This window comes from Melopsittacus undulatus, chromosome 5, assembly GCF_012275295.1.
Source record: "Melopsittacus undulatus isolate bMelUnd1 chromosome 5, bMelUnd1.mat.Z, whole genome shotgun sequence".
NCBI lineage: Eukaryota > Metazoa > Chordata > Aves > Psittaciformes > Psittaculidae > Melopsittacus > Melopsittacus undulatus.
In genome coordinates, this window is record NC_047531.1 from 82465993 (window position 1) to 82482815 (window position 16823).

The following is a 16823-nucleotide window of genomic DNA, read 5'->3' on the forward strand; positions in this document are numbered from 1 at the left end:
GCCTTGTCTAGACAGTTTTGGAACTCAACTCCAACACCCACACCAGAAGGTATTAGCTTCACATGTTTAACAGGAATATGATCCCAACATGCATGGTAATTTAACAAGCATTTTTCAGCTGTGACAGCTTTGAAGGAGGAAGTTTTTAGTCAAAATCAAACTGCTACAGCAATGCAGGAGCCGGAAGTTTCCTAGAGTCTACCCAAAGTCATATAAGGGTGAAGAGACAGAGACACTTGCACATTCTCCAAAGGAAAGCTTTCAGGACTTGCATTAAAAAGACAGAAACACCCCAAACTTAAAGCTGGCTGCAGGACTGGATGGCTTCAATGATTGCTCACGCCTGCCCAGGAAAGACAAAGAGGGTCACCTACAGCATTTTGCAGCACTAGAGGAAAAGGGTAGGTTTCTGCTTAAAAACTAACAGCTTAAAGCAGCACATACTGTGAAGCCACCTGCTATTACCCAAGTGGGATGAACTGAGTTTTTGCATCTATTAAGGATGCTGGAAGACAGCATCAATATACAGCTTGGTGGGGTTTTCCATAGCAGTGCTCCTAACAACAGATTAGCAAGAAGGGGTTGGCTAGAGGAAAAGGCTTCATCCTGTGAGATGAGAATTCAGAACCTATGCTGTTACACAGGAGGGAAGGAGGGAACAATACAAAGAGTTGAGCTGTGCCTGCAGACTGCTGCTATCACATAGGCAAGTTATTTTTGCTGGTTGCCTTGAGCAAAAGCCTTTACTTTGAAGCCTCATGAAAGGTACAAGTAAAAGTAAAAATACATTAGATTCAGTTGTAAAAGATGGTTTTGTAGGAACTTTTCTTGTGGAGCATGACCAGAAAAAACAGAGTTCTCTGCCTTTCAAAAGAAAGCAAATGCTATAAAGGTTTTGATTTGGAAGCCTGGTTATAAAGCCACCTCCATCCTCCCCAGTGGTGAAACCAACTAATATTGTAGTCAGATTCAGAGCACAGTAGAAAATAGGTGCTCAAGGCACAGAGAAGCATGTAGTGGGCAGACAAGCTTCATAGCTCACACAGTATAGCATTGCCATCTGACCTCATTTTCATCTTCAAATTGACTTGCTTCATCTACCCTTTCCTTCAAGAACAGTTTTAACAGTGAGCTCTTGCACAAGACAAGTCAGGAAAAGCACAGTATTTAAGGGAAAAGCAATCATCTCCTTCCTCCTCCTCCTCACAAAAGAAGTTACAAAAGACTATTTCTCTCCATACAGCCATCTCCAGCCCCCAAACATACTGCTGTGATCTCAAGTAATTAATATACATAACACACAGCAGTTAGATACCGACCTCAAGCTTTTGCACAGCCCCACTATTGCATAAAACAGCTTTAGAGAAACAGTTGCTTACCACAAGCTTTCTTTCCCAGACATGTTGCATGCTCACATCAGAATCTTTTACCCATTGTAAAGAAGCCATTATCAGCTCCTCTGCTTCAGAGGCTTCCTCTTGCTGAAAAAGAAGAAAATCAAATCAAACAAAACCAACCAAATAAGAAAAAAAACCCCAACCAACCAAACCCCAAACTATGGCATTTTCAGTACTAGTCTGACACAGCCTAGAATTACCCAGGTTATAAGTGACAGTGTTAGCGTAGGTGCCAAGTGACACTGTTAGAGTACACCCCCTGCTCCACTCCCAAAGCTGCTATTCATTTTTCAGAAGGAATAAACATGATCCCAGTATCAGTGCTAGGAGACCCCTCAGTTAGAAGGCCAATAGAAGACCATATCCTCATTCACATGAGCTCTGCCACTGACCAGATTTCGCATGACAGCCTTGAATTTTTCTCCCCCATATTCAGGTCCCTGAAGTAAAACCAGCACTTCATGGTCCAGTGTTTCATCCAGGGATGTCCATTCAGTCTTGGTAATCTTTGAAGAGATGGAAGAGCCAGCTAGTTTATTTTGACATCTCCTTATTGCAAACGAGCATCAGTGACATTTAGACTTCTCTGAAGTATCCCTGTGTTGTATTTACCAGAAGGTCAGAGCTACTGAAACTTGAAACTTGTAAAAGCTTTTCATGTCATGGGGATTTAAAAAGAGAAAAGCAAGCTAGCCAAGCTGCAGAGTGATCCAATGCAATTTTCACATTGGGAGTAAGCAAGAGAAAGTCAATAATTAGTTATCTTTATTCAGAAGAGGCTATACCAAGTGATGAACAAGCAGAGCCATTACTTGCTTTACAGGTGATTTGATGGAATTGTGTCTCATTGCAACATCTGAGAGGCAAACACAGTGACTCACTGTGGCTATGGGGAGCTGTAGTAGGGGATTGTACTTTACTTTCGAAATGGAGCTGCCTAGCCAAGTATGTCTCTTTTCCAGGCCTGTAGTTTTAGTCCATTTCTAGATTTTTTTCTTTTCCTGTGGCAAATGTTAACTCTTTGCAAATGCATCACATGTAAAAACACGGGAAAGTTGTACAAGAAAAACCCCTGCGATAGCATATATGGGATATCAGCTTTGTGACACAGCTTGCATTTGAAGGGAAGACAGCACTGTCAGGAAGGACTGGAATCCATGGAATACCTTTAGGGAAATGGGCACAGAATAGCTCAGATAAAAATCTTAGCCAAAACCACAATGTACATATAAATCGGTTTTAGGATTCTTTTCAGTTCTTCCCCATTGGAGTGCTAGAAAGCTCCAAGAACAATAAATTAGAGACCAAACTTGCAGTGTTATGTGAAGCTTGTCTGATCAAAAGCATAGCTCCTAGAAGTCACCAAACCACATGCCAGGTGTTCTGCAGAGAACGTGGGGGACACTACGACTCCAAACCAACAGGCTCAACTGCAGCACTAATGTTGTGTCAGCCTGTGCCAGACTCAGAAGGATGACTCCTCTATCCTCCTCTGAGTTACTATTCAAAGACCTCACTGGGGCAGTGATGTGCCCCCAAAGACCAGTCTCCATTGTATCTGCTGAGGAGCAAGGGAACAGTACCTACAGGCAGATGCTCATCAGAGCTCCTAAAGAATAAATTAGGTGAAGACTCTACAACCCTGTCAAGGTGACTACTTAATGCTCAGTTTTCCTTTTCACTACATTAGATCTCAAGGAAAATGAAGTTTCCCCTCCTTCAATTGAAAATCATTGTTCATATCTCATCTAGGCGGTACATGAAGAAAACAGACTGTTACTTCCTGCCGCATAATAGCCTTTATGTATTTGAAAACTCATGTCTTCTCCCGTAAGTCTGCCAGCTACATGCATGACTCTAGCTCTGCCAGATTTACTTTTAAAGTCTCATTTCTTTTAGATCTCCAAGTGCTTTGTTTTTCTTTGTACTTTCTCCAGAGTACCTGGCACAATAATGTAACCTTCACATTCTATGCTTGTATAGTAGGATTAATGACTGAATTCCAAGGCTACCTAATGATCTACAGGGAATGAGTTTTGTTCTTCCCAACTGGTGCAAGACACTGGAATGATATTCAGTAAAGATTTGAGTCATACCTCGGAAGACTGAGCAAGTTCCAGTTCACAGTGCAGTGAATTTGTCCCTTCAGGAGTATTGCAGTTCAATTTGCACAACAATGGGAAATTCAACCCATTTCTAAAAGAAGCAAGAAAAATGAATAAATAAAACTAACGCATCCTCCCTTTTTGACTTTTGACTGCATTTCACAGGGCTTGTTTGCAATACTCACGAGATCAGCTCTTGCTGCATGTACTGCATGTTCTCCAGTAACTTATTCTTTTCTGTCCGCAAAGTCTAGAACATATATCAGACCTGGTTAGAGCATTAGTTTGTCATGCAAAATAAGCAAAGGATATGCATGCTTTCTCCTCTAGTAGTCAAAAAACTAAACTTGGTCCCATACCTCTATTATTGAAGAACATTCCACAATGGTTAACTTCAGTTCTTTGATGTCCTGCTCTTTCTGTGGAGAAAAAAAAGCCTTTGAATGACACAACCCAACTACTAGCACATTGAAGTACATTTGTAACACTTATGGCTATGATGTATTGTAACCAGAATAACACTATACTCAATCCTGCATCATAGCAGTAAGCTGTGCTATTTAGGTTTGAGCAGCAGCCTGATTACATAACATAGAAATAGTTGCAAAATTTAAAGAATACAGTGAATTACCTTGCATACTGGCTAACAAAGCACTTGGATGACCTTTTCTGTGTAGCTCCTAAAATTAAGGAGACAGAAAATCTCTTTCCAGTTTCTACGCTTTATTATTTACCTGGTTTTGTACCAGCATTGACTTCTTAAGCTAAATGGAAGCACTCTGTGTTTAGATGAAAAACTGGACTATGAACAAGAGTTTTAATCCCAACTGATCCTTAAAACTGGTTGCAATATTCAGAGTTTATTCTCATTAGTTTTCATGGTTAAAGACATAGGGCATAACACTCATCAGATTAAACACCACCTAATGAAAGAGCTGATAGAGAGAATATCAACCCTCATGGTAAGACTGAGGAGTTAGTAAAAGTAGTAGCTTTCTTAACATCACGAACCAGCAATGGGCTTCACTCATGTAATGCCATTACAATAGAAGATTGCACAGACAAGTAGAGAATTTCTTAGAAAAAACAGGAATTTCAAGTAGGAGTTCTGGTCCTCTCACCCCTTTTATCTACAGTTCTTCCTACTCTTTATCTTTAAAAATAGTTGATGGTTTTGAAAGAGATGAAGCACACAGAAAGCTAAACAGGAAAAGCAAGGTTATGGAACGAAGTTTCCAGCCTTAGTAGAGAAAACTGATGTATGATGCTGAAGGTATAAAATAAAATAAAACAAAACAAAACAAGAAACAAAACCAAAAAAGCCAAACCCAAAACCCAATAAAAATAATAATAATTAAAAAAAAAAAACAAAACCCAAACCAACAACAACAACAATAAAACCACACACAAATCTTCCAGAACCCCAAAGTGTTATCTATCTTCATGTACTTTCTGCAGGCCTGGAAAAGAAAGGTTGGCATAATGCCCAGGGAGGTAGTGAATGCTCCATCCCTGGCAGTGTTCAAGACCAGGTTGGATGAAGCCTTGAGTGATATGGTTTAGTGTGAGGTGTCCCTGCCCATGGCAGAGGGGTTGGAACTGGATGATCTTAAGGCCCTTTCCAATCCTAACTATTCTATGATTCTATGATAATACTTTTCGATAACCAACAATCCTATCCAATCTTCCTTTGTATAAAAACTATGAGAAGTCTTTTTCTAGCTTACAGGTGAATCTTAATACCACAGATCCTAAAGCCAACAATTCAGTTTTCCATACCTGTTTCTTCAAGGTTATACAAAATGGTCACCTTTATCTACAAGAACATGCAGTCTCCATTCAAAATTCCCATTTAGTCAATAAACTATAAAAGTCTTTTTAAAATTAAAGGATACTAACAAAGCCACAAAAGTTTTGAATCATTCAAGGAGGGAGGAGTGAAAGCTATTTAAAAACACACCAAAAAGAAATAGTTAATTCATTTCTACCCTTAAGCTGCTTTGGTTATAAAAATAAAACAAACCAAAAACCCCATTAAAAAACACTCTGGTACAAAGTTATTGCAGGATCACACTGAAATCAGGTTGTCACTCTTTGAATTCAGCTGCAAAATTGATTTTTACAAACAGCCCAATAGCCAAATATTTCATCAGCTGATTTAGAACCTGCCCTGCTAAATAGAAATTCCATTAGCCTAGAAGGCTATCTGCATAATTCATGAATCCAGAGAATTTCAATGCCCTTACGTAGTCTTATGTCTTTGCTTTCTAATACAAAACACAGGTTTTAAACCAACACCAGAAATGTTTGGCCTAGGTAATTCAACCTCACTAATGAGAAAGGACAACTTTGCTTTTCCGTTGGGCTCTAAATCAGTTAGGTACAAAACTTAAGCAATTGAAGTAAAACACAGAGCAAAGGAACTTCTGCAGGTACGTTCTTTCATCAGGTGTTAACAGAAGTAGCCTGTGGCCTTTAGAAGCTTCTGGATGTTTTTCTGAAGTTTGCAAGTTTGTTTTGTTTTAATAAGTTGTGATTTTATTTTTCTTTTTTTAAACAAAATCAGAATCCTGAAACCTTTATTTATGCTGACTCATAACCAGGTCCTAAAGCAGTTCTCGCCTACTTTGAAGCAATTTATAGGCTCAGGTTCTGTAGTGTGATAACAGTAGAAATAAAAGTGCCATAGTGAAGACTATTGCCTTGCCTTTTTACAAAGCATCCCATAATCAGTATTTTCAGTCAAGACAATAATGGAGTAAGAGCAACTAACCTGGATCAAGCTTGCCTCTTTATTCACCACAGTGGTCTCATAGGTATGCACTTGTATCTAAAGAATGAAAAGATCAAAAATACTCCTGTCATTGGTATGTACTATAACACAAGTCTGTTCCTGTGTCCTACTTGAAAGGGAAAAATGGTTGTTAATGTTCCTATTTTAGAAAAATCGGGTTCTTTGAGTATCTTAGATGATGTTCTTCAAAGTTCAAATCTTGTACCCAGTTAAAAGTGAAAGCTTCTCAGCTTTCACAGTCATAATTTTTCCTCTTGTCTGTTCAGGGTAATAGTTTCAGCAAGATCAGCCAAAGCACAGCTTTCTAACATATTTTCTCAATCAGTGGGAAAAAGGTTTTCTAAAGGGAAAAGTTTTTTCCTTAAAGGAAATAATGGAACTGTGGACTGGTTATGTCAACCCAGTTTTTAACATCCAGACAGCAGCTTTCTTAGTCAAACTGTCACATAGTCTAATTGCACTGCAGTTAACAAAGGCAGGTTCAGGGCTGTCTACCTTCCAGAAGCAGAAATTCTTCTCACTAGACAAAAGTAATCTATAGGTTGTCCTTCTGTTCCTCCTAGAGTTGAAATGCTTACTTGAAGTTCTGCTGCATTTTTAGACAGCTCCAATATCTTCTTTTGAAGTCCATCGGTATCCATGCTGTTCCTAATATTCTAAACAAGATAGAGTGTACAGGCACAGCTGAATTGATTGACAGTTTCTTCTTGAAGAAACTAGGCAAAATGACATCTCCACCCCCAAGGTGCTGCCTACTCTAAAGCACTACCAGTATTTATGCACATGCATTCTATGTGCTTTCACCGCTGAAGCTGTTTCTGCTCCTTTTTCCCCTCATTTCTCTAGAGCACTGTTAAAACAGAAAAACCTTCAAAATGTGATTTATAAGCAGACCCAAAAAGCTAAGGAAAAGCTTTCAGGCCTGCAGCATGAGGATTATTTTAGGAAAAATGTGGTTTAATAGCTATTAGGAATTGCAAGCTTTTCAGAAAGACTAATCTTGAGCATGGTAAGCATGCAAAAAACAATGACTATGATGTCGGTATCATGAGATCCCCAAATCCATGAAGTGCCTCTTTTCACTACTATGCATAATATAACTTGTTTCTCTCTTTCATCCTAAGTAGTCTAAGATACAGGCTGTAAGCAAGTATTAAAACATTTGATCACCAGATAAAAAACTGACTTATAAAACATTTAACGAAATAAAGTGGTGAATGGCTCTTCTCCAAACAAGAAAACACCAAACAGAAAAATGAAAGAAGAGAAAAAAGGGAAAAAAACCCAACAAAACCAAAACCAACCAAGAGATACAGCTCCACTAGAAGTATATTCCCCACAAGCCTCATGCAGGTCCTTAGCCAGTGCCAATGGATCTATCTGCAAGTGGAGCCTTCAGACACTGCGTAATTTTTTTGGAGTTACATTTCTATACAAGATTCCTCCTTTGTATCTTAAAGGAAGGAAACAGAAGTGAACATCAAAAAGTGTTCAGTTTAGATTGCTTCAATATAGTTATAATATTACATATATAGTTATAATACAGCTGAAATATTTTTAATTTGCCTATAAAGCTTTGAAGAAGAGGGAGAAAAAGCAGCTGTTTGTCCCTGTCCCTCATGCTTCTCCCAACCTTGTATCCTTACTTAGCAGATGGAAAGTCTGAAGCACAGTGCAGCTTCAAGATACAGAGTTTTATGAGAAGTTACCCTTGTAAAATGAAAGGTATCTTGATAACCTAATAACATGTCAGGCTTCAAAGTCTAACAAATGTTTTATTTCTTAAAAGTAAGCTTTTAGTTAGACAAGAACATGTACTTGCAAAAACCATGATTTATTTTACCTCTTCCTGGAGAGAAGTAACTTTGATGACAAGAGACTGATTTTCTTTTTCCTGGTCAGGTTTATCAAAAGAAAAAGAAATATTAAAAAATATTAAAAATATTAAAAGAAATATTTTGTTTTTAACATGTCAAGTTCAACATTCAAAGCCAAACTAAGCCAGAGAGCAACAGGCCACAAACACCTCCAGAGCCCAACATGAAGCTGTGGTGTGGCATTCCTTTGCTTCAGAGAGCACAGCCAAAAGGGAAGTACTAAGGCAGACCCAGTTCATGAACCTTCACTGAAGGGTTGGCACAGGCATTTCAAATCAGGGTAAAACTCAGACCACTAAGTGATATGAAGGAGGTGTTAAGACCAAAAAGAGGAAGTCTAGTTGCACTCATGCTTGAGTAAAGACAGAACTAGAAAGCCTATGTGCCACACTACACTTTTTTCATATCAGACATGAAGAAACATAGCCATATCCCAGGCGGTGCCTCCACTGCACAGGGAACAGTAACTAAGGGAATTATAAGCACAACTACAAAGCTTCTAATAATATTTCTCTCTCCCACCCCACCTCCTTCTCACAAGGTGAGTTATACATGTGATCTCAAATTAAAGCAGATCAATAATATACACACACTGCAGCAGGAAAGCACAAAAAGGAAATCTTGTGTTCTTGCTTGGCATGAAAGCCTTTTTCATTGCTAATTTCCCCCCATCAACAGCACAGAGCACTGTGGAGCACCAATTTACAGCTGCACCCACACAGCAAAACACAGTGATGCCACTGCAGTGTGAACGTCACGCATGGCATCAACGCAAACATACACTCTCTGGTGTCTGGAAACACCTGCCAAAGCTGCAGCCACAGCTCCCTTGTTACCAGACTGCTTCACACCTCTCACAGTCAAGACAGGCTTTGATATTCAGACACCTGGTGTTCAATCCAGATGCTGTCATGTAGGCAGCTTGTGTTCTTTGAGACACACCAAGGTGTGCTGCCTGGCTTCCATCTGCCAGTCCAGAATAGAAAGATTTCTCATAGCTCCTTGTCATATCTACCAACCCATACAGACATTGGCAGTAACATAGGGTGTTTTGGAAAAGTTATATGGGCATCTGAACAAAATTTCCTGTCTCTGTTGATTTTAGAAGTCATGTGAATTTCATGACGGCAGCACAAGAGCTGTTGTCTTCAAGCATAATTATATGCAAGACTGTCCCTTTTCATTGTTTTATTAATTCCAACTGACACTAGTTTGAAGAAACTTCACATTGGTTTTGTAAAACTAATAAATCACATTTCAAAACACCCTCAAAACTTTCCAGTACCTACTGGCACAGAGGAGCTCATACTGCTGATCTTTACAGTTTGAGCAACAGTGCTGTTGCTGCACTAAAGTATGAGATGCTGTACAAAGTAAGCTAAGAAACAAAAGCACCTACTAGCTGTTTATTCTGCCAGAGAACCTGTTGTCTTTTCTCTTCCAACAGGTTCAGGTTGTTTTTTGCTTCTTCTAGTTCTTCTTCCAGTGATTTGGCTTTCAACACGGAATGCTGGATGCTGCATGGGGGGAAAGGAAATCCAGATAAACTTTAGTGAGTTACTATTGGTCATTAGATAGGCTTGAAATACCAAGAGCAGTATTTTTAGAAGCCACCAGGGACTTGCTTTGGTACAGATATTTCACATAAGATCAACAGTCAAGTGCAAGCCTGTCATTTTTGTCCAGTAAATAAATGCTCATGGAGTTACCCTTTGTTTATCAACCCCTTCCACTCTCATTCTAAGGGATAAAACCCCAGGCAAACATAACATCCAAAATGGCATGCTTTTGTTTGCATTCGCCTACAACCTAGCTTGTTATAGTCAAATATCAGGTTACCTGAGCACATACCTCATCTTTAGAGCACTTCACTGTTAGCAGTTCAGGAAACCATTTCAGTTCATTTTTCAAGGATAAGTGGTGCTATCTTTCCTAGGCTGCAGAGTACTCCTGGGACCATGGTCCAACATGAGGGCATATATCCCGTGCCAGCGACCCTGCAGACTCCTGACTTAAACTCCCCAGAAGATACTGGGAATGGTTTCGCAGGTCACATAACTATATCACACTTGAATTAGTTAAGTCAGACTAGCATTATGAACTTACTGTAAATAAAGGCTTGTACTTGTGGCATTGATGGGTCCCCAGGCTGCAGCAATACTAAACTAGTCAGAAACCTCACTTTAGTTCCTCAAGGGACTAGCAAACCAGCTCATAGACACTTATTTCCCCTCTGCTTGTCAGCAAGCATGTAGTCTGGGACTGGAAGCCTTCCAGTGCTTAGTTGTTCTCTTAGTAATATTAAGCATTTAAAAAAATATTATTTCTACTTTATTTCTTTGATTTTGCTTTACCCTAAGATTTTGCCTGTGTGCGCTTGTAGCAACTTGTGCTGCAAGAGCCAGGCTTTAAGAGGAATGGCTTAAATGAATGACTTATAACACCTTCTGGTTTTATAAGAACCAGGAGGCACAGAGCAGAATAATTGAGCTGTTGGAAGTTGCTGCCATGAAGCACTGGTGAGGTTAAAAGCACGAAGCGAGGCTGGATCACTTGGAAAGCAGATAGGTCTGCCCATGGCCATTACACTGCAGACCTGGTGGCATCAGGGTCTCCCACCTTTTTATTTGTTGACGTAGATCCTCATTATCTGCCAATAGCTTATTGTTGGTCTCATCCACAGCTTCCAGTGTGAGCTTCAGCTTACTGTTCTCCTCCTGAAGCTTCTGGTTGTTGTATTGCAGGTCCGCAACACAGATTATCAAGTCAGAAGTCTCCCTGTTCCAGTAACCAAACAAGGAAAGACTGAGAAAGGCGATTTGATCCAATTTAGACTGTCAAAAAATCCTGATGCTGTGCTGCACTGATAAGAGAGGTGAGAGGAGATCCCACAGAGGACTTGTAATGCTGCAGTGTACTGTCATTTGTTCTGCACTGAGATACAAGATCACCTCCAGATCAGGTCTCTAATTCACCAGGAACCAGTTTGGTTTTAAGTACTTTTTTTTAATGCTCCTTGAAATAAAGATGTGCTACCAGATTTTCAGGAGATAATGTCTTCTATTGTCACATAAACCTGGGAACTTAGGGAAAGTACTAATAGAAAAAGGAAAACACAAAGCAAAATGCAGACCACGAGGAATTAAAGAGACAAATGGACACAGAAGAACAGAGATATCAGTAGAAAGAATTACCAGTGTGTTTTTAAGCCTGAGTAGAAGCTGTGAGGAAGAATGTGGTAGCAACAAGAGCTACTACAGACACATCAGCATTAGAAACTCTACCAAGAAAGTTTTCTGTAACAGTAGTTCTCAGAAGTAGCTCTCAAGTATTTCAAAGCTAGGAGTAGGAGCTTCAGAGAAGGAATTGCTTGAATGGACTTACAAGTCTCCTCTAGACACATCACCCCCAAAGGCTTCCAAGCTTCCCGACGTAACATTCATCCGGACAGTTGTCTTTTTTGCTGAAAGAAGTGTGGGGTGGTGTGTTAGTACACATAGTACATACATAGTACAGAGTGAGAAAATGGAGTTTTCCAGACTGAAACAGTCTGCACCTTCAGGGGTGGTTTTATACACTTTGGATTCCAGGTCTTCCATGCTTGCTGCTGGTTCCTCAGTGGCACCATCTTTCCTGAAGAAAACAAACCAGCATCAAGAACCACAAAATCAGTGTGACACTGGATCGCTTACCAACTTTTAGATCCAAAAGCTGTCAGCCAAAACCCACACAGTGGTCACAGTGTCCTGATAACATCTTTGCTACAGAATGCAGAAGACACAAGCCACAAGAGAACTCTCTCCTGTTCTTACAGAAGCTTTTATGAGATAGATTGACAAAAAGCTATTACCATTTACTCTTACAGTCTTCAATCCACTCTTTCATGATGGCATGATATGTTTCCAGGTCCATGGAGATGTCTTTCTGATCTGGGTCAAGCATGTTGCACAGCTCTTCAAGACCGCTATCTTCCAACCCCCGACTGGTTGTATGTCTCAAATAATCAACTATCTTGGAAACTGCAACTTTTCCTAAAACAGATACAGATGCCCATGTGCCAGACTCTTACATCCAGTAGACAATTATAAAGAGCTGTAGAAGGGCAAGCTACTCATCTGCACTGGTGTGTATTCAGTTGCCTTCAAGAGCTGTAGACAAGCAAGTGATCCCTGCAGTTCTTCCATAAAGGAAGTTTAGTTCATTCTTTTTAAATACAGAAGTATGAAAATCCAGTTTATTCAATTTTTGGACTCCAGTTTAAGAACAAATTCAATACATTTACAATGCTACTATTTTTAGATCTCTCATCAAATTGTGCAAACCCTGTGACTAACATTGTCTACAAGACAGCTCCTTTCTCATGTTTGAGGTGGAAGTCAAAGGAATTCTCTTTTGCTCTGAAGTTTCCCAAAGTTTTTTTCACAGGAAAAAGCCTAAAAGAAATTACAGTCATTTCCAGTAAGGCTGACTACTAGAAGCAGATTGTACCTGTACTTCCTCTGCCTTAAAATAAGGCAAAGATGTGCTGAGGGGGAAGGGGACTGAGGAGGGGGACAAGCACCATGCAAAAGAGGCACAGACCTCTATTCTGCATCTGCCACGCATACAGCCACCTAGCTAAGCGAGCTAGTTAGTCTATCATATATCATGTCTCAGGAACCATAACACAATCTGAACCTTGAAATTTGTTGATAGAAGAGCAAAACAGAGCAACTAAAAGTCACTGGCAAACCTGTTTGGTCTACGTCACATGCATAGAAAATGGTGGTCAGTAGGTCTTCTTCACAGACCAAGCTCCCATCATGCGTGGTGTCAGTTTTGTACTCCAGTGACTGCTTCCAACCTATGAAGGATGTTTGTTATTGTCCATAGTGACTCAGGCACAACAGAAACCACATCTAAACTCTTTATATTAAAGGCAGACTAAATTAAAAGCCAAATCTCCACAAAAAAAGGAATTAGTAGATTTAAGTTTTTGATTTGACTCATTACTTCCTCACTTTTTATATTCACATTAATAATTTATAGAGTAAATTTTAGATTTTACTCGGTGCTTTCTGCTGTCTTACTAAATTTGAATTATTCTAAAACATATCGTTACTAGTTTAAGTGGTAACTAAATGTTATCTATGTAGGCTGAGTACTCAGCTCTCTAGGATTTTGGACTGGGAGGTTTTTCTCCCCCCAGGATTCTTACCTCTTTCACTCAAAGATGAGCTCTTTGGCACAGGAGATCGTTTCACAGCACTTTCTGACTTTTTATCAGGGGTGAAGTAATATAAATTTGGACTTGATGTGAGATATTTCTGTTCGTGAGACACATCTTTAGATTCAATATTTGATAAAGCAGACAGCTTGTTTTGAGTATCGACCTCTCTGGATCTGAAGTAGGATGGAGAACAGCTCTCAATGGCACATACTGGCATCCATGAGCTGCTGGGTCTCTCTTTTCTTTTAATGATTGAATACGTAGCATTTATAGGACTGGAGTCAGACATGTGACCAAGACAAGGTGACAGCAACTGCAGGTCTGCAGAGAACATGCTGTCAGAGCTGGGACTGATTAAGTGCGGATCAGTACTGTCATGGCTTCTGAAAGTTCTTTTCTTCAGTAGTTCTTCTAGGTTTTTTCTGACATTGCACTGTGGACTGTCAAAGCTCCGCGACTGAAACTTTGGTATCTGCAAAGCAGGATTAGAGACTTGGTCCATCATTTGGATAGATTTGATCTTTCTGCATATGCTGTCCACTGGGTTATGATGCCGTTTGTTAGCTCCAGGTTCTGAAGACATTTTCAATTCCCCTCTCCTGCAAAATACCTGGAAAGAACAGGGACATGATACAAGAGTCAGGATGATCCACAGACACATATTGCCTGAGCCAGTTTTTTGTTCAGCAGACTTGGAGCTTCAGTAGTAAGTGGTTTGATAATCTTTGCTCCACATACCAGCTGTGACAGAAGCCTTCAGTCTTCACATTTAGTTCTCCAGGGAACTAGAAGTCACATGGATTTGGAAAAGGTGGGGAAGAAACAAAGAAATACTTCCTGAAATCTCACTGCTTATTCTTAAATACAATAACCATGACAGAGATGGGGGAAGGCAGAGAGGGAAGGAACTAGAAAAACCCTGTGGAACTCCCTGTGACCTAGCAGCTGATTACCTGTTCAGATTAAAGGAAGCACTCAGCAATATTACTCAGACAAATTTATCCCACATTGGGCATTTCATTTTTATATGAAAGAAATGGAACTCCTCACACAACTTTTGTAACTATTACTTCCGATCACATCTGTAGCAGTTCTTATTTCACTGGTTCCATGTATTTTGCTGAGGTCTAACAGCAGCAATTGTCCAACCATTTATTGCAGGTACCACCTACAGCTACAGACATCATCAGTTTCTGATCTCTTTCTGTGGCTTCACAGTCAAACCTCACAAGGTGGTTGAAGTATTCGAGGCTGCAGCTTTCCTGAAATCATCTTGTGACATGTTTCCGAAGCCAAGACTTAAATGTAGCTTACTTGCAGGAAAATATAAGTCTGTCTTTCTGGGGTTGCTCTTTGCAGGTACAGGGCTGGGGATGGGGTAGGAAAAGGAAGAGCAACAAGAGTTTTCACATTTCACAAATCAAAAATCAAAACCCAGTTGTGTCTTTTACCAATTAGCCACAGCTACAGCTCTCATGCCACCACACAGGCAACTGCCCAAGCAACATACCCTACAGAGGCACATCTTCCCATTTGGTTTTTCATTATCTATTATGTCAGGCAATATCTAAAAAGGCAGGTGGGTGGGAAGGTAGTGCGGGGCGCATGTGTGTGACCAAGGCATGGAAGGGTGCATTTAGCAGCAATAAAGCCACATTTCAAGGGAGACATTAATCTTTACTCTGCCATTTGCAGCCACTTCTGAACTGAGTAGTTAAGAGTTTCCATGTGACACTGTGCCACTGCAGATTTCACTCTCAGTTTCTCACCTCAAAAAAAGAGGGAAACAAGTAATATTACTGGAATTTAGCTATGACATCTACATCAGTGTAAGAGATATATTACTAAAATATTACTGTACCAGATAGAGCTAGCCAAAACTCCCAAGAATCAGATTTTAAGCAATATCTTGCACCTAGTGTTGCAACTACATACTTATCTTATACTACTCTATCACTTTCAGCTCCTCAGCTCTGAAAACACATTGAATTGCTTCTCTCTACGAGATTATATACAACATTAAAAAGCAAAATCCAAAGAACACACAAACCCCAACACTTGTTTAAAAGCAATAAACAGGGAAGCAGTGAAGAGTCCAGTATATGTCAACTGTATAACCTACATGACTGACAACAACCATCCTCAGATAAAACCTCAGTAAAACTATCCTCAGTAAAACCCTCTGGGACTGGGGTTTTACTCATAGCCATCCTATCAGAATAGCATCACCAGAGACCAGACTTCTGTTGGGGTAGAGAGGAAAATTAAACAGCATCTTTGCAAGTACAGCTCACAAGGTAACGTGTGCATGTGAGAGGCACTGACACGGCTGCTCACAGGGGCAGAACACCAGACTCCTTGACCCTGAAGGGATTTCCCCCTGTATAGTACAAATAACATCTTGTCCCCAGACAGATATAGACCTCACTGAACTGTGTCTTTATGCTCAGACTCTGAATCAAGAAACAAAAGGAAGTGACTTCCCACCTTCCCCAAAAGGAAGTTTGCTCCCTGCTTTTAGGTAAAAACACCAACAATTCTTTTCCCAAACCAGCATCAACCTTCACTAGCATTTAACACAAGAGCTGCAACTTGCATAACTTTGTGAGGCAAAGAGAAAAAAAACACATGTAAGTATTTGTTAATCTACAGTGCAAGAAACTTAAACACTTACTGCTTTACTTCAATTGTTTTATTGCAAGCTTCCTGTATGCCAGCAGTTTGGTTTTATATATACAGTCTCAAGAGCTATAATTTCATTTTTCTAGCACTGTAAGTAGCAATGTTACCTTAATTCCTTAACTGGTTAAGCATTCCTTAGCCACAGGAACACTTAAAAAATAACAATACTGAGAATTTTAGAATAACTTTAAAAATGAGACTGCTTTTTATTATTATGGCTGTTTTAAAATATTTACTCCTTAAAAATAAGTTGCAGAAAGTTGTAGCAGTCTCCTAGTTTAGAGATGCAAAGAACTTAAAAACATTAAGATTTTATTATGTTCTATGAGTACACAAGAGCTTTCAAACACTCCATTAAAGAATACTAGTCTGATCATTTGCAATATGTTTTTAAATGTTGCTTATAATTCCCCATTTTAAGAAAAGAAACAGTCCAAGACCTCATACTTACTCTAGCATATGGAAAAAATACCTTCTTTTCCTCTCTGATACAGATAGCACACGATAACAAAAGCTATTTTAGCTGTTCCCCTGAGGAGAGCTACCTAAATGGCCTATGCTACTCAAATTAGCAGGGAACTCCTTTGATGGGAAATCAGTTTTACAAGGTACACTTGTGTCTGCCACTCAACTTTAGGTCTGGGAGGGGCAATGAACTGCAACGAGGTGCAAATCAAACATCTCTCTCCAGCTTTCTAGCCCTTCCTCCCTCAGCCCCATCTCTCCTGCAGCTAAATGAATTGCCTGCAATTTCATATG

At 39.7% G+C, this 16823-nt stretch overlaps 1 protein-coding gene across 1 annotated transcript in view; it reads right to left on the bottom strand.

Annotated features, from left to right (window-relative positions):
- The window catches only part of IRAG2 (inositol 1,4,5-triphosphate receptor associated 2), a 38836-nt gene extending 24871 nt beyond the window's left edge, over positions 1-13965 (bottom strand). The window contains exons 1-15 of the mRNA XM_034063255.1: positions 13371-13965; positions 12906-13016; positions 12024-12204; positions 11730-11806; positions 11558-11636; positions 10793-10951; positions 9573-9690; positions 8140-8190; positions 6875-6952; positions 6276-6332; positions 3862-3921; positions 3688-3752; positions 3494-3593; positions 1772-1903; positions 1380-1481 (exon numbers count right to left, since the gene is read on the bottom strand). Coding sequence (XP_033919146.1) covers positions 1380-1481; positions 1772-1903; positions 3494-3593; positions 3688-3752; positions 3862-3921; positions 6276-6332; positions 6875-6952; positions 8140-8190; positions 9573-9690; positions 10793-10951; positions 11558-11636; positions 11730-11806; positions 12024-12204; positions 12906-13016; positions 13371-13965 — 1965 coding nt within the window. The remainder of the gene's footprint in view (positions 1-1379; positions 1482-1771; positions 1904-3493; positions 3594-3687; positions 3753-3861; positions 3922-6275; positions 6333-6874; positions 6953-8139; positions 8191-9572; positions 9691-10792; positions 10952-11557; positions 11637-11729; positions 11807-12023; positions 12205-12905; positions 13017-13370) is intronic.
- Positions 13966-16823: the final 2858 nt, after the last annotated feature.